We start from the raw sequence: 27582 nt of genomic DNA, 5'->3' as shown, positions 1-27582 counted from the left end.
CACCCACACAGACGCTACTCCAAGGCAGCAGTTGGGGAGTTTCTGTCTTCATCTTTTAATGGCTGGTGCGGTACAGTTAGTGGACAGACGGGTGGACAGGACACAGAAGGGTGGGTGGTTGTAGCTGTTTGTGGGCGTGGCAGGGCAGACTGTCCTCTCCCCAGAAAAGCCTGTCTTTGGCAAGACGCTCCAGAATCTCCTCTGCTCAGGGCACTGGGCCAGCCTGGAGCTCGAGGGTCCCGGCTGAGGAGGGACCCCCGCATCTCTCTACTTGCCAGCGCCTCACGTCCCTCCCTGGGGCCCCCTGGGTGAGGATCGAAATCTGAGAGAGACTTCAACCAGGGTGTGCCCCCTTCTGGTGTCACAGACAGACAAGGGGTACAGAGAAGTTGACAGGCTCCTGTCAGGCACAGACCGCCAGGGCCCTGGCATCAGGTGTGTGCCAGGTGCACAGGGATTTCGATGCGGGGTGGGCGTGCCCGGGCAGGTGTAGAAGCTGTGGTCAGAGAGCGGAGACCGCGGGCTGAGACCATTCAGACCCAGGGCTACGATTCCTTCTTGGCAAATGCATTTTGTTTGGAAGAACCAGTGTTTACAAACAGATGGGGAGAGGCCCTCTCTACTGTGAACCTCTTATGTTCATGAGGAGGGGCTCCTGGTGAAGGGGGGCTGGGGTCCGGGGCCATGGGTGAGGGTCACCAGGAGGGGTTACTGGCAGTCTGCTCTCCTGGCTGGGAATGGCTGTGACCCCAGAGAGCACTGGCCTGGCGAGAGGTGGGGCCACTGGACACGGAGGGTGAAGGGCAGGCTCAAGACACAACGCAGAGCACAGTGCTGGGTGGCCCAGGGCGGCCCTGGGTGGCCAGAGGGCTCAGCAGAACCCTGGGGCCAGAATGACGGACGGCTGGACCCTGAGGGTGGCGTTACTGGCACAGGGGGAGGCCGGGGCCCCGCAGGCACTGCAGGCAGGGGTGGGGAAGGGGCCTCGGGCCTCGGGCCCCCTAGTCCGGGCCTGAGGTGGGGGGCAGCCCCGGCTCAGAGGCCAGCCGGGGAGGAGGTGTTGGTGGAGGGGTGGAAGCAGGTGCTGTAGGCGTCCCGGGTGAGGCTGTAGGTGCAGTAGGCCACCGCGGAGCCCAGCGTCAGCCCCGTCATGTAGGACACGGTCATGGTGTTCCCTGCGGACAAGACTGGACCTGAGGTAGCGGGTGGGGGCAGGGGGCAGGGGTGGCGAGGGGCGCTCAGAGGACCACGGTGGCCAAACCCACGCGGACCAACCTGGTGGCCTCAACAAAGGCCTGGTACCCAAGCCTCTGGAGGCAGTGACCAAGGCCCGTTGGTACAGAGGCAGCCATCTGAGGGGCTATTAGATCCTCGGGAGCACACCGAGTGCCCAGGGCCTTGCCTGCTTCTCCATCTCCTGCCCCCCACCTCCACGTGCTTCCCGGGCACTGACAGCCCAGGGTGCCTCGCGGTACTTCTTGAACTACTGTGCGCAGAACAGACTCCAGGGCCCCTTCCCCCACAAGCCCCCTACCATCTCCACAGACAGCAACCTGAGCTTCTCGCCACAGCCCCAAACTTGGGGCTCCTCCTGGACTCCCGACCCCTGTCTCATACCCGGTCTCCCAATCCATCGGCTGGCCCCGTGGGCTCTCCCAGCAAAACAGATCCAGAATCCACCGTTTTCCCCCAGAGGAGAGGCACCCTGCCCTGTCAGGGCCCCCATGCTTTGTGGTATGGACAGACGGGTGCAGCATCTCCTCACGCCCTCCTGGCCCCAGCCTGTCCCCACCCTGCTATCCAAGCAGCACCAGAGGGGGTCTTAAGGCACATTAAGGTCCAGTCCCTCCTCGGCCCTCCCACCCCCTGCCCTGGCGGCCCCTCCCACCGCCGGCTCTGCCTCTGGGCTTTGCCACGGGCTAGTCCCTAGGACTGTCATGTGTCCCTCACCACTTCTTCCAGGTCTGCGGTCAAAGGTCACCTCCTCTGGGAGACTGCTCCGCTTATGTTGCAAACTCCCCATCCCAACTCCCACATCCTATTTGTCTATTTTTCCTCTGTCCGATTACCACCACTCAACATACTACAGGCACGGTCACCTGTCACCTCTGGACTGTCAGCCCCACAAGCGCAGGGAGCATTGTTTCGAGGCCACTGAGTCCCCAGCACCTAGGACAGCTCCTGGCACACAGGAGGGGCTCACCATGTAATTGTGGGACAAATGAAGGAATAAATAATTGACAAACACGCTCGGACCTACAAACTCCCTGAGACTGACTTGATCCTGGAGTTCAAATGCACTCCAGGTCGTGATTTCTGTGGGCCTTGACTTCCCCGCCGGGCAGCGGGGTGCTGGGCCTTACCCGCCAGCTCCCGCTGCTTGGGGCTCACTTTGCCCGCTGCCAGGATCATGGGCACACTGCCAAAGTAGCCGTTGCTGATGCCCATGAGCAGAGAGAAGACGCAGGGCCAGGCTGGGTGGCGCAGGGCAGGTGTGCCGCTGGGATGGACGCACAGGATGAAGAGAGGGATGAAGACCACGCGCACGCAGGAGCAGGCCAGCAGGTGGGCGCCCCGCCAGTCCACGGGCAGAGCAGCCAGGATCTGTGGGGAGTGCAGCACGTCGACCCCCTCCCTCTACCGAGGCTGCACCCCGGTCCTGATCCAGCTGGGACCACACCACTAAATCCACCAAATCCCATGTCACAGCAACACACGCTCCTTGCTGCGGGTCGAGTACTCTTCTAAACACCGCACGGATCGCTCCTGTTCATTTCTCACTGTACCCTTGCAGGATGGGCTCTTGACCCTGTTTGGGAAGTGACGACCCGAGGCCCAGAGGGTCACCTGCCAACATCTCCCACAACAGGAAGTCACAGGGCTGGGAGCTGAGCCTGCTAACTAAGCCTTGCTCTCTCACAAACCAGATTTAGCTGCATGACTTCGAGCAAACTGCTTTCCCTCTCTGAACCTCACCTTCTTCCTTCATCTGGAAAAGACCCACATCAGGCCTGCCCCAGAAATGGGAGCCCTGACCTTACTCCAGCCCCGACCCCCACCCCTGTGCTGCGCACAGCACAGAGCACCGTGCCCAGATCCTCCTGGCCCCTTCCAAGTGCTCCTGCCCCGTGGGAATACTTCCTGTGCTGTCTTTGGAGGCCTGCCCCAAGGACCTGCTGGCTCTGAGCAGAGACACACGATGATAGCGGGTACCGGACTTTGTGGGGACAGCCAACAGACAGTTCGAAGATGCCCTGCACGGTAGCCGGGCCGTGTCACTGCTCGGCCGCCGCCCTCCCCACTCGGGAGACGCGGGCGTGCTCAGCTCATGGACCGCCCCTCCCCGGGGGGCTCTCCGGCCCCCACCGCCTCGCCCCCAGACGCGCAGAAGGGGCTGCAGGCCTACCTTGCCCACGAAGTCGGAGAGGTTGAACACGGCCATGATGAGGATGGGCAGCCACTCGCCCAAGACGCAGTGGCGGACCTCGGACTCGAGACCCGGGAACAGGCACAGTGTGATGAAGTAGGTCACGGCGATGGACAGCATGTCGGCCCAGATGGCGCGGGCCACGGCGTAGCGGTGCAGCAGCAGGGCTGCGGGGGAACAGGCCACGCGTGAGGCCTCAGCGTCTGCCCCGCCCCGCACGGGCGTGCGCGTGAGGCCCACGGAGCCGCGGCGTCACTGAACATGCGCAGAGCGCCGCCCTGCCCGCCCTCCCCCCCACCTCTAAAGGAGGGCCAGCTGCGCGTGACTCTCAGCTGAGGCACATCGAAGCGTGTGTAGGCTCCCCCGCTGTGGCTGGTCACCTCATGGGCCGGGCTGTCCTTCGGGGACCCGCTGTTGGCCAGGCCTGGGCCTTGGTGCTCCTGGAGGGAGGATCAAACAGCAGTCAGTGGGGTTTGGATGGGGTCCGTCAGACACACCGAGCCCCATCTGCCTCTGAGCCTTTGCAGATGCATTTCCCTCTGTCCCTAATGCTCTTCCTGTGGGACTTCACATCTCCCCTCCACCGGGCTCAGGTTTCAGCCCAGAAGCCACTTCTTGGGGAGCCTCCTTGGCCACTGCCAGGCCCCGTTTCCGCCGTGGGCATAATCCCAGCACCGTGACACGGCATATGGCCTGGTGGTCCGCATCCTGAGCTCACGGCAGTGTTTCCCATACAGAACCGGGGGAGGGGGACCCCGCGGACCCCCTCTTGGAGGACTCCATGCCTTGGCCCCTCCCACCCGGGGCCCCTGGGCCCGCGCCACCGTCCTCGCTGCTGCCGCTAGAGGGCGCACCCCCACCCAGCATTGCTCCGGGCGGCCTGCCAGCAGGGACTCAGGCCACGCACACACTGTGCCACGGGACGGGGACGAACCCTGGGTCCACAGAATAGAGGCCTCTTGGGAAGGAGCCCGAGGCCGCAGGGTGGTGGAGACCACAACCAGGGCCGGGTGGGGGCGGGCCCGGCAGACTCACGAAGTGGACGTCCCCCGCGGCGACGTCGTGGTGCACGCGGTAGCCGGCCCTGCAGCCCGGGCGGCTGTCGCGAGGCCGCGCTGTGTGGTAGAGCACGAAGCGGCTGCGCCGCACCAGCAGGTGCAGCAGGAAGCAGAGCAGCTCCAGGCCCGCTGACACCAGGAAGAAGATGAGTGTGCTGGCCCGCTCATCTGGCAGCAGCAGCTTGGTGAGGATGCGGCTCAGGGACACCATCACGCCCGCCGTGCCTACGGCCGGGAGGGCGCCACTCAGCGCCCCCAGCTCGGCCCTGGCCCTGCCCCAGCCCCGCCCTGGCCCTGTCCCTCCCTGAGGACACAGTGGGGACAGAGGGGACATAGCCCTGCCTTCCCAGAGCTCGGTGGGGTTGGCTGCAAAGAAGTCGCGTTAAAATGCCAACATTCACGCGTGATGGTGGGGGCAGGCGACCGCCGGGGTGGGTGCAGCACACCCGGCAGGGGCTGGCATGAGCTGTGCTCGTGAGGTCACGAGGGAGGGCAGCAGGGTCATGGCGGGCAGGAGGCCCCAGGCAGGATGTGGGTGTGGAGTGTGACCACCAGCCGCTGGGCAGTGTCTGGCAGAGGCGGCCATGGCCCCCAGCTCCCGGGGTGTGGGGCCCCCGACTGCATAAAGCACCCCAGTTATGCACCGCTCATCTCCGTGAGAAAACGTGCAGAGGTGACCTGCTTGCCCCATGCTTCCTGGAACCAAACCCCGCAGACCTGAGGCTGGGAGTCCTGGGGATATTGGGCTAACCTCACCACGTGAGAGGGGGTGCCGAGTACCTCGAAGATGAGAAATGGGCCCAGCTTTCTACCTGGATGGCACTGCTGACCCTGGCCCACCCACCGACAGGAGGACTGGGAACATCTGGAGGAAGGTGCTTCAAAGGGAGGCCTGATGTGTGGGCAGGGGCGGCGGGGTGAGAGGGAGGCTGGCCCCCGAGGCCAGGGCTGGAGTGTAGGGCAAGTCTAAGGGTGCCGGGTAAGTCTCCAGTGTGAACACGGGGGTGCCGTTCACTGACCAGGGGCAGGAGGACAGGGCCAGGGTGGTTGGGAAAGTGAGTCTGAGAAGCCAAGTGGCAGTTGCCGGGCAGGGGTCAGCTCATGGGTCTGGGGCTCCGAGGACAGTGGGGTGCTGGACATCACGGTTTGCACAGGCTGACCCCGGCATATATGTGCACACAGCACACAGACACTGGGCATGCCAGGTCACCCCCGACCTCCGCTAGGACACGTGCATGCTTCTTGCACAAAGACTGCATGCTTGGAGAGAGGTGCTTGCATCACGGCCATGTCCCTTCCCGCTGGGAGTCCGTGCCCCCCACCAGCCAGGCGTGGGGAGATGGTGGTCACCGGCCCCCGTTCCAGGTCCGTGGTGCATCACTGGGCGTCCCCTCGGGGGGGTCTGCCGCTACTTACTCTCCCCAGTCATCACGCCCTGCGTGTATCTCTTGGGAAGCATCCCCGTGTAGCCATAGAAGCTGGATTGCTGCACTTGGGGGACAGACAGAGGAGTCACCGTGAGATGCCACCCATCACCTGTCAGCTTGCAACCAAATTCACAAGTCCAAGGGCACACGTTGGTGAGGGTGCAGGGAAACAGATGTTAACAGCACAGGCAGCACGGAGATTTGGTTTGAGCACCTTATCCACCAGACTGTGCATGCGCGGCCGGTCAGGCCACGTGACTGGCTTCGGCCAATGACACATGCACGGGACAACGTGCCCCACATCTGGCCGAGGCATGAAAAGCCCACATGGACTTGGGGTGTGTCTTCCCCCCAGCGGCAGCGACCGAAGGTGCCCTTTTACCGTTACCGCTGCGGTCCCACTCCCAGTGACTGCGTGGGGCCCCGCCTCCCACCCACGTGCGGGACATGTGGCGAGAACCAGAAATAAGTCTTGTTCTGTGAAGCCGCTGAGGTTTCGGGGCCAGCCGGCTTCTAGAGCCTCACTGCTCTCGTCACAACCAGCACTGGGTCTAAGCAGGGAAAAGACTCACTAGCTCGGACCCTGGAGGTTGGCACATCCGTGGTCTACACGGACACCCTGGAGCAGTCACACTGGGAAAACATCTTTTTAAGCAAATGGAACAGAACAAAACAGACCCGAGGACAAGGCCTGGAACAAGAACGTTGTTTCCAGAAGCCTTGATTTCACTGATAAACAGCACACTCACACATGTGTTCACTGGCTCGTAATGTGAAGTGGGTTTCTTCTCGCTCAAGAAGAGCTTGGAAGAATACAAAACAACAAACCTGGACCTTTCCAAACGTCACGGCCGTGGAAGAGGAAACCTGAGGACCCTTCGGGATTAAAGGGGATTAGAGACGAACCCAGGATGGGATCCTGGGTCAGAAAAAGAGAACGCTAAAGGACGTTACCAAGGCGACAGGTAATATGCGCAGATGGGTTGTAGATAACATCGCACCAGCATTCAATCCCTGACTCGGGCAGCTGTAATATGGTTACGGAAGAAACACCTCGGCTTTTAGATAACACACCGTCCAGCGTTAATATGCTTTTAGATAACACACCCTCCAGCGTTAATATGTAGGCAAGACACGTGATGATGTCTGCGTATAACTCCCAAACGGTTTAAAGGGAAAACATAGATTATTTTACATTTATATGCATTCAGGGGCGAAATGTACACATATCTGTGTATATAAACGTGGGGCGGGGGACAGAGAGAGCCCATCCGACAAAATGTTATCAACTAGTGGTAGGCATGTGGGAATTTATTATACTGTTCTTGCACCTGTCCCATAGATTTGAAATAGTTTCAAAATTGAAAGTTAGAAATACGACTTTGAAAGCCAGTGCCCAGGAGAAACACAGTGGCGTGCTCGCACCAGCAGGAGAGTTCCTGAAGTGTAGTTTGTATCTGAGAAGGGGGGGGGCTGCCTCTGTGTCCATGGGGCATGCGGGGGCATGCGATCATGTGCACAGCGTGTACGTGTGTGTGTGTGTGTGTGTAGGGTGCCCGCGGATGTGGCAGGCATTGTGTCAGCGCGCATGTGGGGCACGCAGGCAGGGAGGTACCGGCACGGAGGACTTGTCACCTGCTGTTGTTACGGCCCCTGCAGGCAGCCGGGGCAGGGATGGCGTAGCCAGGAGTGGGCACTCAGGGGCTCAGCCCCAGCCCCCCTTCCCCGCTCCCCTCCACCCCTAGCACAGGATCCTACCTGTGCAGCCTAAGGCCACGGTGCCCACAGCAGCCAGGTTGATGGCGTAGGCCTGGTCATGAGAGAAGAGCTGCAGCCACACATCACAGATGCTGATGAAAAGGAGGGGGCCCAAGGCCAAGAGGTAGCCTGTGGGACGAGAGGCCAGAGGTGAGGGCACATGAGGCTGGGGGCTCCCCTCGTCCCACCCCTCCCGGAGAGCCAGGTCAGAAGTACCCTCTCTGCCTTTTCCCCTTATGCTGGGAGGGCTGAGGACACCTTAGACATCTTAGAAGGGGAGCCTGGAAGGCTTCCTGGAGGAGGCACCATGTGGGCTTGGCCTTGACCCTGGATCGCCATGAAGAGGAAAGGGACAGGAAGAGCACACTGGGCCCCGGGACACAATGGAGGGTGCACAAAGCCTCCCCCGGTGCGGCTGTCATGCTAGCACACGGTGCACCCACCGCAGGCTTTACCCTGTTTTCATACACTGAACTCTGGGATGCAGGCCCATTTTCCAGGTGGGGAGCATGAGTGGGAGGGAAACCAGGGAGGTGAGTGGTAGGCGGGATGCGTGAGCGCCGGAAGCCTGGGGACAGCGTACCTGCGGTAATCCTCGTGTGAAGGGTCAGTCTCTCCACCAGCACGTTGTTCAGGAGCACGGCCACCAGCGCCACCAAGATGTAGGTGAGGCTCATGTCAAACACAATTGAGGTCCCTGCAGGGGGCCAGCCAGCGGCAGGTGCTCAGGGGCAGTCCCACTCTCTGTCCCCACCCTCACCAGGGGATGCTTCCTCACTCTGCCTGAAAGCAGCTGACAGCCCAGAGAGGGTGAGTGGCTACCGAGAGTCACCCAGCAATCTGCAGCTGAGTGAGGACTTGAGTAAAATGAGCTTTCTGGACACAGAGGCCTGCTTGCAGGGTTTCGGGAGGGTGGTGGCCCAGAGCTGCATGTGCTGGCCAGCCTGTGGCAGGCAGGGCATGACCGCAGGGGACCCACCTGGGTACTTGTGGTGCAGGTAGTCCACGTCGGTGATGAAGCTGTTGTATGGCAGCAGGAAGCCCACGCCGGCCAGCAGCATCGCGAAGTAGATGGCGTGGTAGCGGTCATCGGGCACCGGCTCCTCTACCACTAAACCCAGAGGCAGCAGCTGAGAGGTGGACAGGCCCCTCAAAGCCACTGCTGCCACACTGGGACCGCAGTTTACTGTAGCACCGCCATCCCCACATCCACAGTCCATCGACACCATGGTCGCCACCCCCACATCCACCAGCATCGCGGCCACTATCCACCTTCAAGGCCAGAGCTGCCCCAGTCACGGCAACCACCCACGGCCATCACGATCATGGCCACCAAGCAGCTGGCTTGACAGAATGGTGGAAGGGGTGTCGGAAGACTCAGCTAAGGCGGCAGCCTCCAGGCAGCTGTATATGCTCTAACTCGGTGTCTAATACGTGGCGCGATCTCCCTGTCAGCACCCAGGTGTCCAGGGGGCATGGGCGGCCATGGGACCACTCACCATGACCTGCAGAGACCTGCTAGCAGCATGCCTGCTTCCCACCTCTATGACTGGAGGTCACCGACCCAGAGGGGGGGGGTCCTGGTTCCGAAAGGAGAAATGCTTCTACTCAGAGACACGATGATCCCATTGACCTGGGAGCAAACGGCCATGGGCCTCCCTGGGCCTCTCCTGACCCTGAATCAACAGGCAGAGAAGGGGGCTGCTGTCCTGGCTGGGGTGGGTCACCCTGACTACCATGGGGAGATGGGCTTGCTGCTGCCCATGGGGACAGAACAGAATAGAACAGAATATGAGCATGCTTGGATCACAAGAGGTTCCTCAGGGCACCTTGTAGGACTTCCAGTCCCCAGGACTGAAGTCAGTGGAAAACAACCACCGTCCAGTTGTAGCTGTTAGGAATGAAGGTTTGGGTGAGCCCACCAGGCAAAGAACCATGGCCCGCTGAGGTGCTGAGGGCCAAGGGCGCGAGGAGTGGGTAGCGCGGAAAGATAGTTATAAATGCCAGCTAGGACCACGTGACCCGCCTCAGCACCAAAACATTTCGTTGTCATGCGTATTTCTTTCTTCCTTATCTTGACATGAATGTTTGTGCAGGTGTATTAACCCGGAGCTCACGTTTTGTTCTCTGTAACCTTAGAGTTGAATCCAAGACGTGTTCATGTAACGTCCCTTCTCAGTATTTACATTCCAAGCTGTCCAAGGAGAGGTGCGAACATGGACTTTGCATCTTCCCAGGAAGGAGTCAGTGTGTTTCTGGTTAGCTGCGTTGCCCCAGGCAGCAGTGTGACTTTGTTAGTGTCTTTATTTAGAAACTAAGTATGGCTTATGGAGCTGTGTATGGGAGCCAAGTGAGCAAGGGGTGGACTGTGGTGGTCAATTTTATGGGCCAACTTGGCAGGCTAAAATAGTCCCTTCTTGGGGCACCTGGGTGGCTCAGTCGGTTGAGCGTCCAACTTCAGTTCACAGTTCATGCGTTCAAGCTCCGCATCGGGCTCTGTGCTGACAGCTCAGAGCCTGGAGGCTGCTTCAGATTCTGTGTCTCCATCTCCATGCTCCTCCCCTGCTCACACCCTGTCTCTCTCTCTCAAGAATAAATGAAGATACAGAAATTTTTTAAATAATCCTTTGTTGTTCAATCAGATACTGACCGAGGTGCCAATGTGCTGTTTGAAGGGATTTTGTGGATTAAAGTCCCTCCTGAGTGGACTCTCAGTTAATCAAAAGGAAATTACCCTGGGTGGGCCTGGCCTAATCAGGCAAGACATGTAGGTGTTTCCAGAGCAGAGATCCTAAACAGCTCACGCCCCTGGGGTTTCCTGAGCACCTGCCTTACGGACTTCAGACTGCGTAGCCAGGCTCCACTGTAGATACTGATTTCCTGTGATAAATCCATGTGCGTGTGTGTGTATCCACATCTCTCTGCGCCCATCTGTTCTGTCTACATATCTCCTACTGGCTCTGTTTCTTGGCTGAACCCTAACTGACCCAGCCACCATCACCAGGCTACTGCAGGTAATTTTTTAAAAATATTTAATTTTGAGAGAGAGAAACAGAGACAGAGAAAGAGAGAGACAGACAGAGAAAGAGCAGACGAGGGGAAGAGAGAGAGAAGGAGACACAGAGTTCAAAGCAGGCTCCAGGCTCTGAGCTGTCAGCACAGAGCCCAACTTGGGGCTCAAACCAATGAACCGTAAGATCATGAGCTGAGCCGAAGTCAGACACTTAACTGAGCCACCAGGGCACCCCAAGGCTACTATAGTTAAAATCACAACTGCCATGGCCACCATCCACTTCAAAAAAAATTTTTTTGTTACTGTTTATTTATGTTTGAGAGAGAGACAAAGTATGAGTGGGGGAGGGGCAGAGAGAGGGAGACAGAATATGAAGCAGGCTGCAGGCTCTGAGCTGTCAGCACAGAGCCCAGGCCACCATCCATTTCTATGGCCACATGCTATCTAGTGCCACACCCGGGGGGGGGGGGGACGTCTGGCACCAGGGGGAGGGGCCTGGAGCTGGCCTCACCCAGGCACAGGGAAGCAGGAGGGTTATTCCTACCCACTGCAGGGCTCGGCTGGCAGGACCTCTGCATCCCATCTGCAGAGAGAGGGGACGGAACCGGAAAATAAGCCCCTATTTCCAAGCCTACAGTGGTGCTGGCAGAAAACTACAGCCACCCCAAAATGAGTGGCTGCAGGGGCTTCCTGAGCATAGGGACAGCCCTAGGCAATGTTCTGAGGCTTCTACTGGCACCACACGGAGGGTGGTACCAGTCCCCTTCCCCTTTCCTAGAGGACATAAGCCAAGTGCTGACAATGGTAACCTGCCCACGGTCCCCAAGCAGGCGAGGGACGGGGGTGCTGGGGCTGAACCCAAACCTGTCCAGTGTCAGCCTCGACCCTGCAAGTCTGATCTCCTATGCAACTGGCCTAGTCCCTCAATGTGGGGAAGCAAGCTCAGAGAGGTTCAGGCCCTTGCCTAAGGTCACACAGCCAGGACGACAATCAAGTCTTTGAACCTCATATCAATCCTCTTTCCCATCTCCACTGAAGGGAGGCCAGTGAATGTGACCCAAGGGACACATGTCACTTCCAGACGGAAGCCCTATAGGGCTGTGCATGACCCACGGTGCACCCTTCCACCACCCCACCCCATCCCGCCCAGGGGGCGTGGAAGCCCACATTAATACGGAGGCTCCCGAGCCTGGCTCCCTGACCTGCGCTGGACACACTGTGTCGGGGCGCAGGCCTGGAGACAGGAGCTTGCATGTCCCAGCGGCAGACACGATCTATCCCCACACACCCTGGGTCCTGCACTCTGAGACCCCCCCCAGGGTGCCTCTCCGGGGCTCTGATCCCCACTGGGCCAGGCCACACCCTCACTCACCAGAGTCCGGGAAAACCGGGGCACCCCCAGGCCGGCAGTCCCGGCCCTGAGCCGTCCCTGCGGCCACCTCCTCCTCCAGCTGGCAGCTGTCGAAGCTGAAGCTCGTCACCACACCCCGGTCCGGGGTGCCCGCCACGCTGGGCTCCTTGAGGTGCTGGCTGCCCACGGAGCCCATGGCTGTGGAGAGAGGCGGGGAGGCAGGCTGAGCAGGCGAGGGGGCTCCCTGGGCCACCGCCGCACCCCTGCGTGTCTCAGGGAGCCCAGGGCAGCGGCCCGAGTGTGGTGGCAGCAGAACCTCGGAGGGGAGTCGACGGGCGAAGCAACAGTCTGGGGGTGGAGCGCCAGTCAGAACAGCCAACGCCACCCGAGGCTGCGCTCGGCGTCTCCCTCCGCGAGGGGTGCCTGGCCTCATGCATGTACAGCCCGGCGGGAATGTGAGGGTGACACCCATCCCGTCCCCCCAGTCTCAGTGAGGAGGGCAGCCGGGACCGAACCCAGGCCTGTGGGACACGCTGAACCACTGCGGTCCTCCATTCCAGGGCCAACCACCTTCTGTGATAGGGAAGTCCTTCCTCTGATCTTCCCTCAGTTTCCCTCGCTTCAACTCAAGTCTACTACATTTACCCTTTTTTTAAAAAATTAGTTTTGCCTCTTTTTTAAAAGTTTATTTTGAGAGAGAGAAAGAGAGTGAGAGTGAGCAGGTAAGGGGCAGAGAGAGAGAGACGGAGAGAGGAAATCTCAAGCAGGCCCCACCCTGTCAGTGCACAGCATGACACGGGGCTTGAACCCAAGAATTGTGAGATCATGACCTGAGCTGAAATCTAGAGTCAGAGGCTTAACCGATTGAGCCACCCAGGTGCCCCAACTGCCCTTATCTTTAAACGAAAGAAAGAAGCTGGGAACGCCTGGGTGGCTCACTTAGGCGTCCCACTTGGGCTCAGGTCACGATCGCACGGTTCATGGTTTTGAGCCCTGCATCAGGCTCTGTGCTGACAATTGGAGCCTGGAGCCTGCTTTGGATTCTGTGTCTCCCACTTTCTCTCTGCCCCTCCCCTGCTCATGCTCTGTTGCTCAAAAATAAGTATTAACTTTTTTTAAAAAATGAATAAATATTTTTTAAAAATTTAGAAGAAAGGAAGAAGCTAATTTATCCACAATGGAGAGACACCCTCAGTGTGTAGGCAACACTGTGTGTGTGTAGCTGAGTGGATGGAGTCTTGTTTTCTTTCCCTAAAAGAGTTACCAGTTTTTCCTTCTTTTTTAAGTTTTTATTTTTTAAAAAATTTTTTATAGTTTATGTTTGAGACAGAGAGAGACATAGCATGGGTGGGGGAGGGGCAGAGAGAGAGGGAGACACAGACTCCGAAACAGGCTCCAGGCTGTGAGCTGTCAGCACAGAGCCTGATGTGGGGCTCAAACCCACAGACTGCGAGATCATGACCTGAGCCAAAGTTGGACGCTTAACCGACTGAGCCCCCCAGGCGCTCCTTAAGTTTTTCTTTTTAAGTAATCTCTACACCCGGCATGGGGCCCGAACTCACAACCCTGAGATCAAGATTCTCCTGCTCCGCCGACGGTGCCAGCCAGCGCCCCATCCATTTGTTTTTGTAACAACATTTACATGTGTATCTGAGTGCACGCTCCCCTCAGAGGATTGGCCACAGAGGCTTCTGGACGCGAGAGCACCAGCACGGAGTGTGGCACCTCGGCCCCCCAGGGGCGTGTGGGAGAGCCCACAGCAGAAGCCAGGAGGCAGCCCCTTCCCAGGGAGCCCACGTGCTGGGGCCACTCCAGGCTCCTCTGAGGTCAGCCTGCCACCACACTCCACCTCCACCTGCTCTTGTTTGGTCTCACTTTCTCCCGCTCTCCTGCCTCAGTTTATCAGCTCCCAGCCTCCAGTCACTGAGCACCTCCTGCTGGCCCCGTGTGTCTCCCCCTTTCCTAGCTCTCCATCGAGTTTCTACTGGGGCCTTGGAGCCCGGAGCCGTGCTGCTTCCAGGCTGATCTGGGGCCTGGGGGAAACTGCCCGGGCTGATGGGCACCCACGAGCATAGAGCAGAGGGTCGCAGGCCTCTCTGTCTGGAGGCTGGGAAGCAGGTGTAACCCCCTGCAGGCTCAGTGCTTTTCCTAGGTGCCCCCCAGTCCTGGGCCTCTGGCTACCTCTGGAGCTGGGGTGGGGGGTACCCAGGAGGATTTAGGACAGTGCTGGGCCCGGCTGGAGTGACCATGGCCTTGCTCCTGGCCTTGGGCAGGATTCTGCACAGGAGGCTCCGCCCTCCCAGCCTCCCTGGAAGGGGCCAGAGCGGTGGTCTACAACAATACAGCGCTCAGGACAGGGGCCCATCCCCGAACCTTGAACTCCTGACCTGTGTTCTGCAAAGGTTCCCAAGACGCAGTGCCCTGGCCACGCCACCCGGGAGGGCGGACGTGCTCAGCATCGAGCCAGGAGGCGGCCCCACTGCTCCCTCTGGCTCCTCGGTGACGCGGGCAGCTGCCACCCGCGATGCCTGTCTCAGCCACTGTCCCCGTGTGCTCCTCCGGGCCCTCCTGGGGGCTGTCCCTGTGGGCACGACCTCACTGGGTGACAGAGTGGGGTGGGGGGGAGGTGCGCTGAGGTGGCCGGTCTCTACTTCTCCTGGCCTAGGTCTCCAACTCATCCCTCCCCGGCCCCCTCAAACTCCACACCACAGCCTTGGAGCCTCAGATCATCCCTGACCCATCCCTCCTCTCCTGTTCCTCTTTAGTTAAAACTTAAGGACACGCACGTGGGTCTAAAAATCCGAGACAGCACGCATTCTCTGCTCCTCCCCGCCTTCTGCCAGAAGCCCTTGATGTCCACCCTGGGGAGCAGTTGAGAGGACACAGCTTATTTCTTTGGCCATCAGGTCACTAGTCACTCCTCAATGGGCCACCCCTGGGCCTCAGTTTCCCTCCTTCCTCGTTGTGGATGAGGAGGGGGAGAAAGAACTTCATGACCAAGGAGGGGTGGCTGGATCGTCAAAGGTGTGGCTGCACACGGGTGTGTGTGTGTGTGTGTGTGTGTGTGTGTGTGTGTGTGTGAAGACGCACAGCCTCTGCATCAGGACACAGCAGGCAGGAGAGGGCTCCTGACCCCAGTGGTCCAGAAAGCCCAGCTCATACCCCCGCTTCGCTCAGAGAGCCGCCAAGACCAGAGGTCGTGGGGCCCGCATCGGAGCCCCTGCAGTGCTGTGACCACCTCTGGTACCCTCGTTTCCGCTGTGGCCGAGCGGACACAGGTTCTGAACGGGCTCTGGGGCCGTGAGGGCTGGGGGTCTGGCCCCAGGGCCAAGCTGACCCTTCCTTATCAGGAGCTGTGCTCTGCCTCCACAGGCCACGAGGGATCTGGATTCTATTTGGAGAGCTGGCCTGCTGGCCCTCTTCAGGCCTCGCACCGGTTGTGGGTCAGGAGCCCTGGCTAGCTGGACACCCTAGGATGGCCCTGGTCCCCTGTGCCCAGGCCTGCTGGAGGTCAGCATAGCTTTCCAGACTGCCCCAGCTCCTCCCTGTCGGCTCTGCCCACGGGAAAGTGGGATTCAACCCCCCCACCCACCCTTTCCTACAGCCGCTGGTGGAGAGGTGAAGGCACTGGCCATGGCGCTGGCTGGTGGCTCCCTCAGCCCAGACCCACCTTCTCCCCGGCCTTGGCTTCTGCAGGTCTCAGGGCTGACCGGCACCCTGCATCCGCTAGGCTCCTTCTGCCTGGCCAGTCCTATCAGCAACAAAGTTGGCTCCCAGGCCTGTGCCCCCAGGCGAAAGGCAGGTTCCGCAGGCCACCACGAGGTGACCCCTGGGCACAGGCCCTGCCTATTACAGCAGCTTTTCCAAGAACTAGGAGGCAGCTGGCCGGGGAAGAGCTGTGACGGGGCAGAGGGGGTCCAGGGAGGAACTTCAGGTGGAGGGACCCTTTGGGCCTGCCTGGGAATGGAGGTGGCTCCCGGACCTGGAGATGGCCTGGGACCACCGGCCACTCTCCCCTTTCCCGGTCCTGCGCTCGCAGCGGCTGGGGGTGGGGGGGGGGCGGGAGGGCTGGCCCGGTCCACATGCTGGGTGGGGCAGAGTGGGAGTGCCCTCTTCTCAGCACTGGGGTGGGGTGGGAGATTCGGAGTCCCCAGCGCACGTGCCCCCGCCCCTGGGCTCAGCGGCCCGAGCCGGCGCGGAGGGGGAGGGGGCGCGGACTGACGCCGCGCGCGCCGCAGACAAAGGCTCCGACAGGTCTCTGCGCCCCAGCCCTTCCCCGTCCCCGTCCCCGTCCCCGCCCGCCACCTCCGCGGTGACCGCTTACCTCGGCGCTGCCCGGCCCGGGGGTCCTCGGCGCGCCCGGCCCCGCCTGTGCCCGCCGCCCCCGCGCCGGGACCCCTGGGCACCCGCGCCCCACGCCCCGCGCTATGGGCCCGGCGTAGCCCGCGTCCTCCGCGGGTGCGCGGTCCGCTAGCCGCGGGTCGGCGAGCGTGTCCTGGGGGCGCAGCAGCAGCGGCGAGCGCGGCAGGGGCCACCGCGCTCCGCCCCGGCCCGCCCCCCGCTCGGAGCCCCGCCCCCTCCCCTGCCTGTCTGCCCCGCCCCCCTCCCCCTCCCTCCCTAACCCGCGGCGCCCGCAGAGGCGGGGGCGGGGCGGAGGCTGAGGTCTTCTCCCCGACACCACCGGGAGGGGCTTCGTGGCACCGGGGCCACCCCGAGGTGACCTGAGGCTGATCTAGCCCCTCACCTCCATGCCCACCTCCCCGCGTGGATGCCCAGGCTCACTAACCCCCTTCCCCGCTCCTCTGCCTTGGGTCAGCTGGGGGGCAGGCCTAAAGTGCCCAGGTCAGTGGGTCGGACAGGTCATGAGGGCGGCCAGACTCAAAGTTTTGAAGGATGAGTAGGAGTCCGTGGGGCTGAAGACCGTGAGGTCTAAGGATTGCCGCTGCCCTCTGTGTTGCTTCTTCGTTGGGTCCTCCCTCCCCCTCTGTAGGCTTTCTCCTCCCCTGACCTTGGGATCAGACCCTGACTAGGTAGATGGAATTATAATCCTCTCGCAGGGCTCAGGACCCCAGCTCCTGTACCTCTGTCTGAGACTTGGTTTATTTTTCTGTAACGTGGTTTTAAGAGAGGCTGTGGAACCTCAGGAGACATTACAGAGAGGAGTCCCCTGGGGCCCTGGCAGAGGAAATCAGCCAGCGATGGGGGGTTTCCATGCAGGGAAAGGGGCCCTGCTGCAAGGTGACAATAGGAACCAGGCGGGAGGTGGTCCTTCCCGGGCTGGGATCTGTGTCCCAGGGAATTAGGTGAGCCCCCCGCCCACTCGGGAACCAGCCACCAGGATGGGATCAGAAGACGCACCGGCCAGCGCACCTGCCAGGCCCCTACCTGGACGCCTCCTGTCCCTTCCTACCAGATTCGCCGCTCCTCTTCCTGCCCTGAGACCCACCCCTGCCACCAGACAGGAAGCCCCAGAGATGCGGGTGAGCCCGCACTGTGGTTGGCACCTTTTCTCAAAGCCTTGTCCGCCCCCCAGCCCCCTGGGAGTAAGGCCCTGCTTTATTTCTGTTCGGATCGTCAGCACCCAGTGGGGTGCATGGCATACAGTAAGAGCCAAATATTTGTCTGAAGGGTGGACTGAGTTGAGTGGAGAATAAGGCTGCACCGAGGAAGTGAAGGGGCGCAGGGGAGGCTTCCGGTGTGCACTCAGGGCGGGGCGCTCCCCCTGCTCTTTGCCTGATGCTGCTGGGACTAGGGGAGATGGCCAGTTGCTCTAAGCAATTCATCTTAAAGTAAACGAGCCTCGTGCTTCCCATGGGTCTGGAGCTTTGAAAGGGTTTGCGCAGGAACCCAGGCCGAGCTCTCCTGGGAGGAAATAAAAATTATTCGGGGAGCACCTGGGTGGCTCAATCGGCTAAGCTTGGTTTTGGCTCAGGTTATGTGATCTCACAGTTCGTGAGTTCGAGCCCCGTGTCAGGCTCCGTGCTGATAGCGCAGAGCCTGCCTGAGATTCTCTCTCTCCCTCTCTCTCTGCCCCTCCCCTGCTCTGTCTCTCTCAAAATAAAAAAAATAAACTTAAAAAAAAAATTACTCAGGGTGTGTGAGACACTGTTCTAGATACAGAGGACACACCGGGGTCCCTTGCCCCGTGGGGTGTCTGTCCCCAGCAGGCACGCAGTCACTTCCAGAAGCGCCCAATGCCTGCAAGACACTAGGACAGAAGGATGGAATAGTGTGTGACCGTGGGGATGTGGTGGGCAGGGAGGGCCATTCTGGGAAGGTGATGCCTGACCTGAGTGACAGGAAGGAGCCCATGTGGGGAGGTTTGTGGTAAGGATGTTTGGGACAGAGGGAACAGCAAAGTCCTGGAGCCAGAAAAAGCCCATTATAGTCATGAGCAGAAAGAAGGTCAGTGTAGGGGGAACAGGGGAGGAGGAACCTTCTGGTGGGAGATGGGAGGTGAAGTCAGGGCAGAAACCAGCCTGAGAGGGGGGGTGGTCTTGTTGGCAGTGGGCAGGTGGGGGAGCCCCCAGAGTGTTTCCGAAAAAGCGTGAGGTGACCTAGGTTTTTAAAATCTTCCGTGGCTGGTGGGAGTGCAAACTAGAACAACCCCTTCTGGAAAGTAAATTGTCCTAAAAAAACGTGCCTACCCTTTGATCCAGAAAACCTAGCCCAAGGAAATCATTCTAAATACAGAAAAGGCTTTGTGTAGGAAGATGTGCTTTGTAACAGCCAAACACTGTGAAGCTCCCGGTTCCGTGGAGAAGGAAGAGTCGCCAGGGTGGGGGACAGACAGCGCGACTCTCACACTTGAAAAACTCAGGAAAGCCAGTGAAAGACCACGTGACCACATAGACTTGCGGTCCTCACTAGGCGGTGTGGTTCTGGGGTCCTTCCAACGCCATGGAACCACCAGGGTTGGCCTGGTAAGTGACACAGAAACAGGAAAGGGACAGGAATACAAAAGACACTTTGCATTGAGGCCCTGGAATTAAAAAGAAAACAAACCAAACCAAACCAAAAAATGGGTGAAATAATTTTCTGGGAACCTATAAATGAACAGAAGACCTGCTATCAGAAGAGCAAAGAATCTAGATAGAACAATCAGTGGACAGAAAATAGAGGGTTCCTGGGTTTTTTTTTTTTTTAGATGTTTTATTTATTTTTGAGAGAGAAAGAGAGAAAGATAGAAACAGAACACGAGTGGGGGAGGAACAGAGAGAGAGGGGGACACAGAATCTGAAGCAGGCCCTGGGCTCCTAGCACAGAGCCTGACGTGGGGCTCGAACTCACAAACTGTGAGATCATGACCTCAACCAACTGAGCCACCCAGGCGCCCCTTTGGAATAATCTTAATTAGAAATATTCAACACCTATACGAAAAACTTATAAAGGGACATTAAAAAAAAAGAAAAGAAAGAAAAACCTTTGCAAGGTACCCAGAAGAAGATAAATACACAGAAAGACCCTCCCTGTCGCCCCGTTTCTCAGCAGGAAGACTGCAAGTGTGACCAAGATGTCATTTCTCTAAATCAATCCTCTGATCTCACATCATCCTAGTAAAAATAACAGCAAGATGTCCTTCTTTTGGAATTAGATAAACTGTAATTCATACAGGCAAATGGAGTTGCGAGAACGCGCCCAGAAAAGACTGAAAAAAAAGAAGAAGATACCGAGGCTAAAACTAAGCTCTTGGACTGAGAGCAGCGTGGGCTAGACTTTGATGAGACGAAGCAATCATGGGGACAGAATGTAGTTCTAGAAGTCACCCAAATGTAAGCACCAACGAAGGGAGCTAAAACCCAACCTCCACCACCACCAACATAACAAGGAAAAACTCCAGATTTTTGTTTTTAATCATCTTATAGAAAGAATGTTCTAAATAAGACCCCAAACTCAGAAGCCATTCATGAAAAGACCACTACCTTTGACGATTTCGTTAAAAATATAAAATGTGTGCGGGGAAAACCCCATTATGAAAAAATGGAAAAGGTAAATGTCAAAGTGGGGAACATATTTGCAATATATACGACAGTATTACTTCCTTAATATATTAAAAGCACCTGTAAATCAAAGTGGAGAAGATTGAGCAACCATTAGAAAAGGTGGGCAAAGTACGTGAGCTGACGATTTACAAAAGAAAAAAACGAAACGACAGTGACTTCAACATACGAAAAATTGCCCAAATCTACACCTACTAAGAGAAATACAGATTAAAGCTATAATGAGAGGCTATTTCCCCCTTATCATATAGGCAAAAACCAAAGTTTGAAGTCAGGCTTGGCAAGGCGAGAGCAAGAGGCCCTCACACACGTGGGGGTAGAGTGCAGATTTGTACAGCCTCTATGGAGGGAAATTTGGCCCATCAGTCAAAATTTTTAAATTCAGAAATCATTTCACCAGAAGATTGGAAGCAACCTAAATGTACAAGAATATGGTGGTGTACTGTGCAATCACAAAGAAGAATGAAGCAGTGGTACCTATACTGATGTGGAACAATTTATAAGATACACTGTGTAGTTTTTTTTTTTTTTTAAAGGGGCGGGGAGCTCCTGGGTGGCTCAGTCGGTTAAGCATCCGACTTCGGCTCAGGTCATGATCTCTCAGTTCATGAGTTCAAGCCTCGCGTCCGGCTCTGTGTTGATAGTTCAGAGCCTGGAGCCTGCTTCCAATTCTGTGTCTCCCTTTTTCTCTGTCCCTCCCCTGCTCATGCTCTGTCTCTCAAAAATAAATAAATGTCAAAAAGAAAAAAGAAAAAAGAAAAAAAAAGTGCCAAGAAATATGATGGCTAATTGTATGCATCAACTTGGCTGGCCCATGGTGTCCAGGTGTTGGTTAAACATTATTCTGTATATTTCTGTGAGAGTGTTTTTGGATGAGGTATACACTTAAATGGGTGGACTCTGGGTGAAGCAGTTTGCACCCCGGAATGTGGGTGGGCCCCACCCAATCAGTTGACGGCCCAAATAGACCAGAAAGATGATTAGGCCTGAGCAGGAGGGAATTCTGCCAGTACACAGCCTTTGGACTTCAGCCACAACATCAGCTCTTCCTGGGTCCCCAGCGAGCCGATCCACCCTGCAGATTTTGGGCTTGCTAGCCCTCATAATTATGTGAGTCAATTCCTTAAATACCCCCACTCCACCACACACACACATTCTATTGGCTCTGTTTCTCAGGAGACTCTGATTAATACAGTGTGCAGTGTATGAAACCGTTTGTGTTAAAAAGGGGGAGCATAGGGGTGCCTGGGTGGCTCAGTCGGTTAAGCGTCCGACTTTGGCTCTTGTCATGATCTCACAGCTCATGAGTTCGAGCTCTGCATCAGGCCCTGTGCTGACAGCTCAGAGCCTGAAGCCTGCTTTGCATTCGTTGTCTCCCTCTTTCTTTGCCCCTCCCTGCTCGTGCTCTGTCCCTCTTTGTCTTTCTCAAAAATAAACATTAAAAAATTAAAAAAACAACAAAACGTGTTTATGTGCAGGGGCAGACACCTGGTCTGCCTCACCTGCCAGGTTCCCATGCTCTCCAGCCCTGGCTCCTGACGGCACCACGTGATCTGAGAATTTTGGGTGGGGAAGGAGCACTGGTCTGGAAAAATGGGAAACACCGTGGGGTGTAGATTAGGGCCAAGGTCTGGGTGTGCGATTGAAGTTGCCCAGTGTCCAAAGGATCTGAGCCGGGGTTGGTGGTTGTGTATGTGTGGTGGGGAGGGGGGCCAGGGCTATGTTGCGGGGGCTTGAGGGGTCATCAGCGGCAGGAGGAATGGGTGATTTGAGGAGGTCACCGAGCTGAGAGGGGCCGGCCATCCCCACAGCTGGTCAGGATTCTCGCCCGGCGCCTCTCCAGCTGTGGGCTCTGTGGGGTGGGACAGAGGAAGTGGGGCCCGCACACACACCAGCAAAGGCCGAGGCCGAGGAATGGCATCGCAGTCGGCCCCCGGAAGTGCCCGCTCAGCACGGCATGCAGCACCCCGTCTTCAAGGCAGCAGCTCCCCTGAAGAGCCGGCAGACTCCCTGTCGAGTACTCTGCACGTGTGTAGGTGACTCACACTGGCAGTGGGTATGTCCCTAGTTGTATATGAACGTTTACACCTCGGCACCACCAGGCCGGTCCCCTGAGAGACAGGAGGCATGGGAAGTACAGGCATGCAGCCGAGGCCACCTTGGACTCCCGACAGCCTGGGGGCAAGCCAGCCAGGGCCAGCAGAGCCACCCAGCTGGCCACCCAACACGCAGAAGCCATAGATGCTTCCTGTTGTGTGCCACCGGCCTGTTTGTTACACGGCACCATCATGGCCGTGGATACTGGATACGTTGACTTGTTAACTTTAGCCGTTTCTCTGAGGGCTACACTGTCCTCTGCCCAGGGACCTTGTGGCAAATGTCTGCACCCTGCCTTGCACCATGCCGCAGGTCTCCCGCCCATGAGCTTCACAAACCTTCTGAGGCCAACCTCACGCCCACTTTGAGGAAAGACAGGCAGGCCCCACCCACGGGTGCCTGGTGAATGCTTGGCGTAAATCTCCCAGCTCCCCTGGAGGCGCCAGCATCCTCACCCGGTTTACGTGTCACAGGGTGAGGCCCGGAAAAGTCTCGTGGCCCTGTAGTGGCCTGGGTGCCTCTGTTGGGGGCTGAGCGGTGGGCCAGAAAAGGCAACCCTGTGAGCCGCCCTCCCTTGGAGAAAAGCTGTCTGCCAGGATGCAGAACACCGCCAATGAAGGTCCCGGCAGGGGGTGGGTGACGGGCTGTGGCAGGGACTTGCAGCACTCCTGCTCCATCACCCGGGCCAGGAAGTGCCCCCAGCTCGGTGCAGGGGGAGGCTGTGGCGGGCTCTGCTGCGTGGATGGAGTGAGCAGGGCCCTCGCTGGGCAAGGTCCAAGTGCTGTTGTAAATGGCCTCAGAGGCTCCAAAAATTAAATAAATAAATAAATAAATAAATAAATAAATAAATAAATAAATAAAGGCAGCTTTCAGGAGGAGGAGGAGGAGGGCTCCCAGGGCCTCCTCTGGGGCCTCTTGGCTCTGCTGCTCTGCCCTCCCGGACACAGTGAGCTCTTGAACTCCCATGATTCCTCGGTGCTGGCAGCGATCAAAACCCAAAGCCCGGGGGCACCTGAGTGGCTCAGTCAGCTGAGCGTCTGACTTCGGCTCAGGTCATGATCTCACGGTTCGTGGGTTCGAGCCCTGCATCAGGCTCTGTGCTGACAGCCAGCTCAGAGCCTGGAGCCTGCTTTGGATTCTGTGTCTCCCTCTCTCTCTGGCCCTCCCCTGCTCACACTGTCTCTCTCTCTCTCTCAGAAATAAATAAAATATTAAAAAAAAAACCTCAAAGCCTTAAGTGTTCTGACCCAGCTGACCTCTTCTGCCTGTTTCCTTCCCCTTGCCTGCTGTCAAGGAAGGGCTGAGAAGGGGGAGTGGGGTCCAGTGGGCTCGCTGCGCCTTGGGCCCTACCAGCGGGGATTTGGCTCCCTCTACTCAGTCCAAGCCGATGTGATTCCTTCGAAAACTTTGGGGGCTCCCTGTGCATCCAATTACAGTGCGCTCCATTGCGTGAAAGCCACACACGCATGTCTGTTTGTGACATTTGTTTGGGGCAATGGGACAAGGCACTTAAGAGTTGAGGGGCCTGCTGGTCGGGCAGAGAGAGGGTAAGTTTCAAGATTCTTAGAAGCCTTTCCATCTAGCGAGAGTTTTAAGAGTTTCACGCATGGCCTGGAGTGTTTCTTAGCCATATCTTTTCCCCGAGACAGTGGCACCTTTGAGATTGTGCTCGACCTGATGCTGTGTTTCATTGGCAAAACTCTACATTTGACCTTTGCCTCAGGGTGAAGCCTTTCCCTGGGGGCCCTGGGGTCTTTCTTTCTTTAAAAATTTTTTAAATGTTTATTTATTTTTGAGAAAGAGAGAGAAAGAGACAGAGTGTTAGTTGGGAAGGGGCAGAGAGACAAGGAGACACAGAATCCAAATCAGGCTCCAGGCTCTGAGCTGCCAGCACAGAGCCCAACCCCACAAACTGTGAGATCATGACCTGAGCCAAAGTCGGAGGCTTAACTGACTGAGCCCCCCAGGTGCCCTGGGTCTGTTATTTTTAGTGGTCTATCCGACCCTCTCCTCCAGGTGTGTGTCGCCGTGCAGGCACCTTGAGGGAGACACCTTGGGCCCAAGTGAGGCTTTCTGGAATAACTCTCACCACTGCAATGATGACAGCCACCAGCCTAGCCATCCATTGTCCATCCCGGGGGGCAGGACCGCCTCAGACTGCCACAGCCCGCCATGGTGACCTCGTCTGGGGAGAAGCGCCTAGCCAAAGATCGGTGGGCGAATTGAAGCATTATCCTACCCCGTCCAGCCACAGAGGGGGCCTGTCTTGTTTTGGGGGTAAGAGGGACTCAGATAAGCTTTAAAATATACTTAATGTCAGGGCACCTGGGTGGCTCAGTCAGTTACACATCCGACTCTTGATTTTGGCTCAGGTCATGATCTCACGGTTCATGAGCTTGAGCCCCATGTTGGGCTCCGCGCAGACAGCATTAAGCCTGCTTGGGATTCTCTCTTTCCCTCTCTCTCTCTGGGCCTCACCTGCTCGCGTTCTCTCCTCTCTCTTTCAAGATAAGTAAATAAACTTTAAAAAATTTTTAAAAATAAGCTAAATTAATATCCACAAAAAGACCCCTAAGAGTTGTATTCACAAGAGTAAAATCCTGCAACAGCCCGGGCACTCATCCCTCAGCAGGAGATGAGCAAACAGACCGAGTCCTTCTGTGCCGTGGCAAGCTACGCAGCAATAAAAAGGACTACTGATACCCCAGTAGCTATGAGGAATCTCAAGAGCGTTGCCTTCAGTGAAAAAGGCCGACCCCAAAGGGACTCACATCCACTCATACGAGGTTCTAGACTCGGCAACATGGATCTAAGGTAATTAAGATGGTGACCACCCTTGGGAAGGGCGAGGGGCACAGGGCACTCACTGTCTGGGGCAAGGGCGAAGCTCCCTATCTTGGTGGAGCTCTGGCTGTTTACGCAGTGTGCACATCTGTACTCTGCAAGTGTCTACTTTAGATTTGTGCTTGTCACTGTGAACTTTGCCTAAAAACAAAAACAGAAACAAAAAAACCCCAAGAACAAAAAACCCCCCACAACAACAACAAAAAAACCCAAAAACCAAAAAACAGGAAAAAAACCAAGCCAACTCCCCCCAAAACAAACAAACAAAAAACCCAAACCCAGACCAAACACTGACCTCTGGCTAATGACCTGCATGTTTAGGGGTGAAATTTACCGACGTCTGCCACTGACATTGAATGCACTAAAAACAGCGCGATGTGTTGGTGGCTGGTGAGGGGGACAGAGGGACGGGCAGTTGTCCCAGAAAGCTAACAGAGCAAATGCAGACAGCGAGCATATGGCTGCTCACTGCACAATTCCTTCGGATCTACTTTATGTTGAAAATTTTCTTAAGAAAACGGTGGAGGAGAGAGAAGGATAAAGAGAGCCCAGTGCCCCTCCATCCCCCCCTCCTCCCGCCCGTCGCTGCTCCAGAGAGGCCGATTCGGGCCACGGCAGCCGCGCCATCTGCTTCCTACGGAGCTCAAACCTCATTTATCCCCAACTTATTAACTTAAAGCCCATTAGAATCTTCCCATCAACCGGTACTTGCAGCCAAGAACCAGACAGAGAGCGAAGCGCGGGGCCTGCCCGGGACACACGTGGCCAGGGAGGGAGGGCGGCCTCCCCAGGGCGGGGTGAGGGTGCCGCGTGGGCTGCTGTCCAGGGCCAGCCGGAGGGATGCGCCGGGCACGGCTGGGCTCTGCAGATCGCCGAGGGACGGGGGTCACCACTCAGTATCTCCCCTTTGTCTACATCACCTCCTCTAATTCCTGCAGGGACTGGGGCTCCCTCCACCCCCCAGAACCTTTTAGGGATGAAGAAGCTGGCAGGTGAGTGGTGGGGAGGGGGGGATATCCCCGGGGAAGGTGGGTCGCAGTCATATATTACATACAGCCACCGGGGACACAGGGATTACCAAGCCACCTTGGGGCAGGTTCCAGCACAAGGTGTCAAAGCCTGGTGCTGCCCATGGACAGATAGGCCCCTGGAATGGCCCAGGCCCGGAGAGGAGAAGGCCCTTGCCCGGCAGGCCGCCAGGACGCAGGGTCAGCCCGTCTCCGCTCCCGCCGGCCCAGCACATGGCGCCTGCCTCCGTTCAAGCGCTGTTGTCAAACGTCAAAGTTAAACGGAGAAGATGACGGATGCCCCGCCCCTCGGGGAAAACGACAGCAGCCAAATCAAATCAACAGGCGACGCCGCAGTTGTCTCCGAAGAGGGCAAAGAAGCCCACGAGGTTCTGAGCAGATGGGGGGAGGGGTGGACACGGATGGGCCCCAGCTCCCCCCAGATCCGCACGGTGACCGGTGACCAGGAGGGGAGGCTGAGGCTCAGAGGAGCGGGAGGCCCAGTCACACAGCGTGTCCCTCCTCAGCCACCCTCGTCTGCCGTGGGTTATGCTGCGCCCTGGAACCCCACACCCTTAGACCTCGCGATCAAAGGAGTGGCTGGGAGCCAGGCTTCCAGGATGGGGTCTCCCCCGAATGGGGACGCCCCAGGCCAGCCAGCAGGGTGGGATAAAGGCTCCCAGGGCTTCAGCCGCCTGGCCCCGCTCCAGGAGCTGTCAGCAGGAAGAGCTCTTTATTATGGCTGGCTCTGGGTGAGGTTGGGGGGAGCCCGGGACCTGCTGAGAGCCCTGACTCCCCCGTCCCAGCCGGTTCCAAACCATTCCGTCGCCCCTTCCCCCACCTAGACCCTGCACAGCCTCCAGACACAGCAGCCACACCCAGCCTCCTGTGGCTCCCCCTCCCCCACAGTGAGTCGACTCCGTCCCCATCTTTCATCCACGTGGTTCCTTCCACCTGCAGGGCCTGCCTGTCCACACACACGCCCCACTACCCTTCCAGCTTCTATTCCTCTGTGCTCAAAGGCTCCGGGCCCACAAGTCCCCTCCTCCAGGGAGCCTCCCCTGACTGGTGAGATAGGGATGACCCCGAGCACTTTACGGGGTTATCAGGCACCATCGGATCCTTACTGTACCCACAGCCTGCTGTACAGACAGGGATGAGGCCCAGAGACGTGAAGGCGCTTGTCCGGCATCGCACAGCTAAGCCTCTGGAGGAGTTAGCTGCCCCCTGGGTCTCGGGGCAGGGCTGGGTCTAGAAGAAGGCTCCATAAGTGAAAGGGAGGACTACTGTCAGGTGGGTGGCAGAGTGATGCCAGCCCAGGGTCACCAGATGAAGGTGACCAGATTCTCGTCGACACCCCCGTTCCCAGAGCGCCTGCACGATGTCTCACACACATCCTGCTCTGGAATCAGCATGCCCATTTCACAGATGAGAGGAGGCCAGAGAGCCCCAGCGGCTAGCCCAAGCTCTCCCAGCCGGCCTCTGCGGGAGGGGCAGGACCGGGATGGCAACCGGTACCCTGTCCGCGACAGGCTGGCGGCTGAGGCTGCCGGCCACACCTGAGCCACACCTGGGCCTTACCTGGGGCTTGCCTTGCTCG

The 27582-nt window shown here is 58.0% G+C and overlaps 1 protein-coding gene across 3 annotated transcripts; it reads right to left on the bottom strand.

Annotated features, from left to right (window-relative positions):
* Positions 1–31: 31 nt before the first annotated feature.
* Positions 32–27582, bottom strand: SLC29A4 (solute carrier family 29 member 4). Of its 3 annotated transcripts, none has more exons than XM_039225968.1 (11): positions 27564–27582; positions 12056–12232; positions 8650–8781; positions 8254–8367; positions 7671–7799; positions 5902–5976; positions 4463–4710; positions 3726–3867; positions 3407–3594; positions 2364–2604; positions 32–1175 (listed from the first exon to the last, which is right to left on the bottom strand). In XM_039225968.1, exons 2-11 carry the CDS (start codon positions 12228–12230, stop codon positions 1036–1038), a joined length of 1584 nt encoding a protein of 527 aa, XP_039081899.1. In that variant the 5' UTR covers positions 12231–12232; positions 27564–27582; the 3' UTR covers positions 32–1035. The 3 variants fall into 3 exon arrangements, with proteins under 3 accessions (XP_039081899.1, XP_039081898.1, XP_039081897.1); XM_039225967.1 differs by lacking the exon at positions 27564–27582 and adding an exon at positions 16359–16406; XM_039225966.1 differs by lacking the exon at positions 27564–27582 and adding an exon at positions 15705–15780.

Source organism: Hyaena hyaena, unplaced genomic scaffold, assembly GCF_003009895.1.
Source record: "Hyaena hyaena isolate Hyena2069 unplaced genomic scaffold, ASM300989v1 scaffold_20, whole genome shotgun sequence".
In the NCBI taxonomy this organism is placed as follows: Eukaryota; Metazoa; Chordata; class Mammalia; order Carnivora; family Hyaenidae; genus Hyaena; species Hyaena hyaena.
Note: the sequence above shows the minus strand (reverse complement) of the source record. Positions and strands in the feature narration are given on the sequence as shown.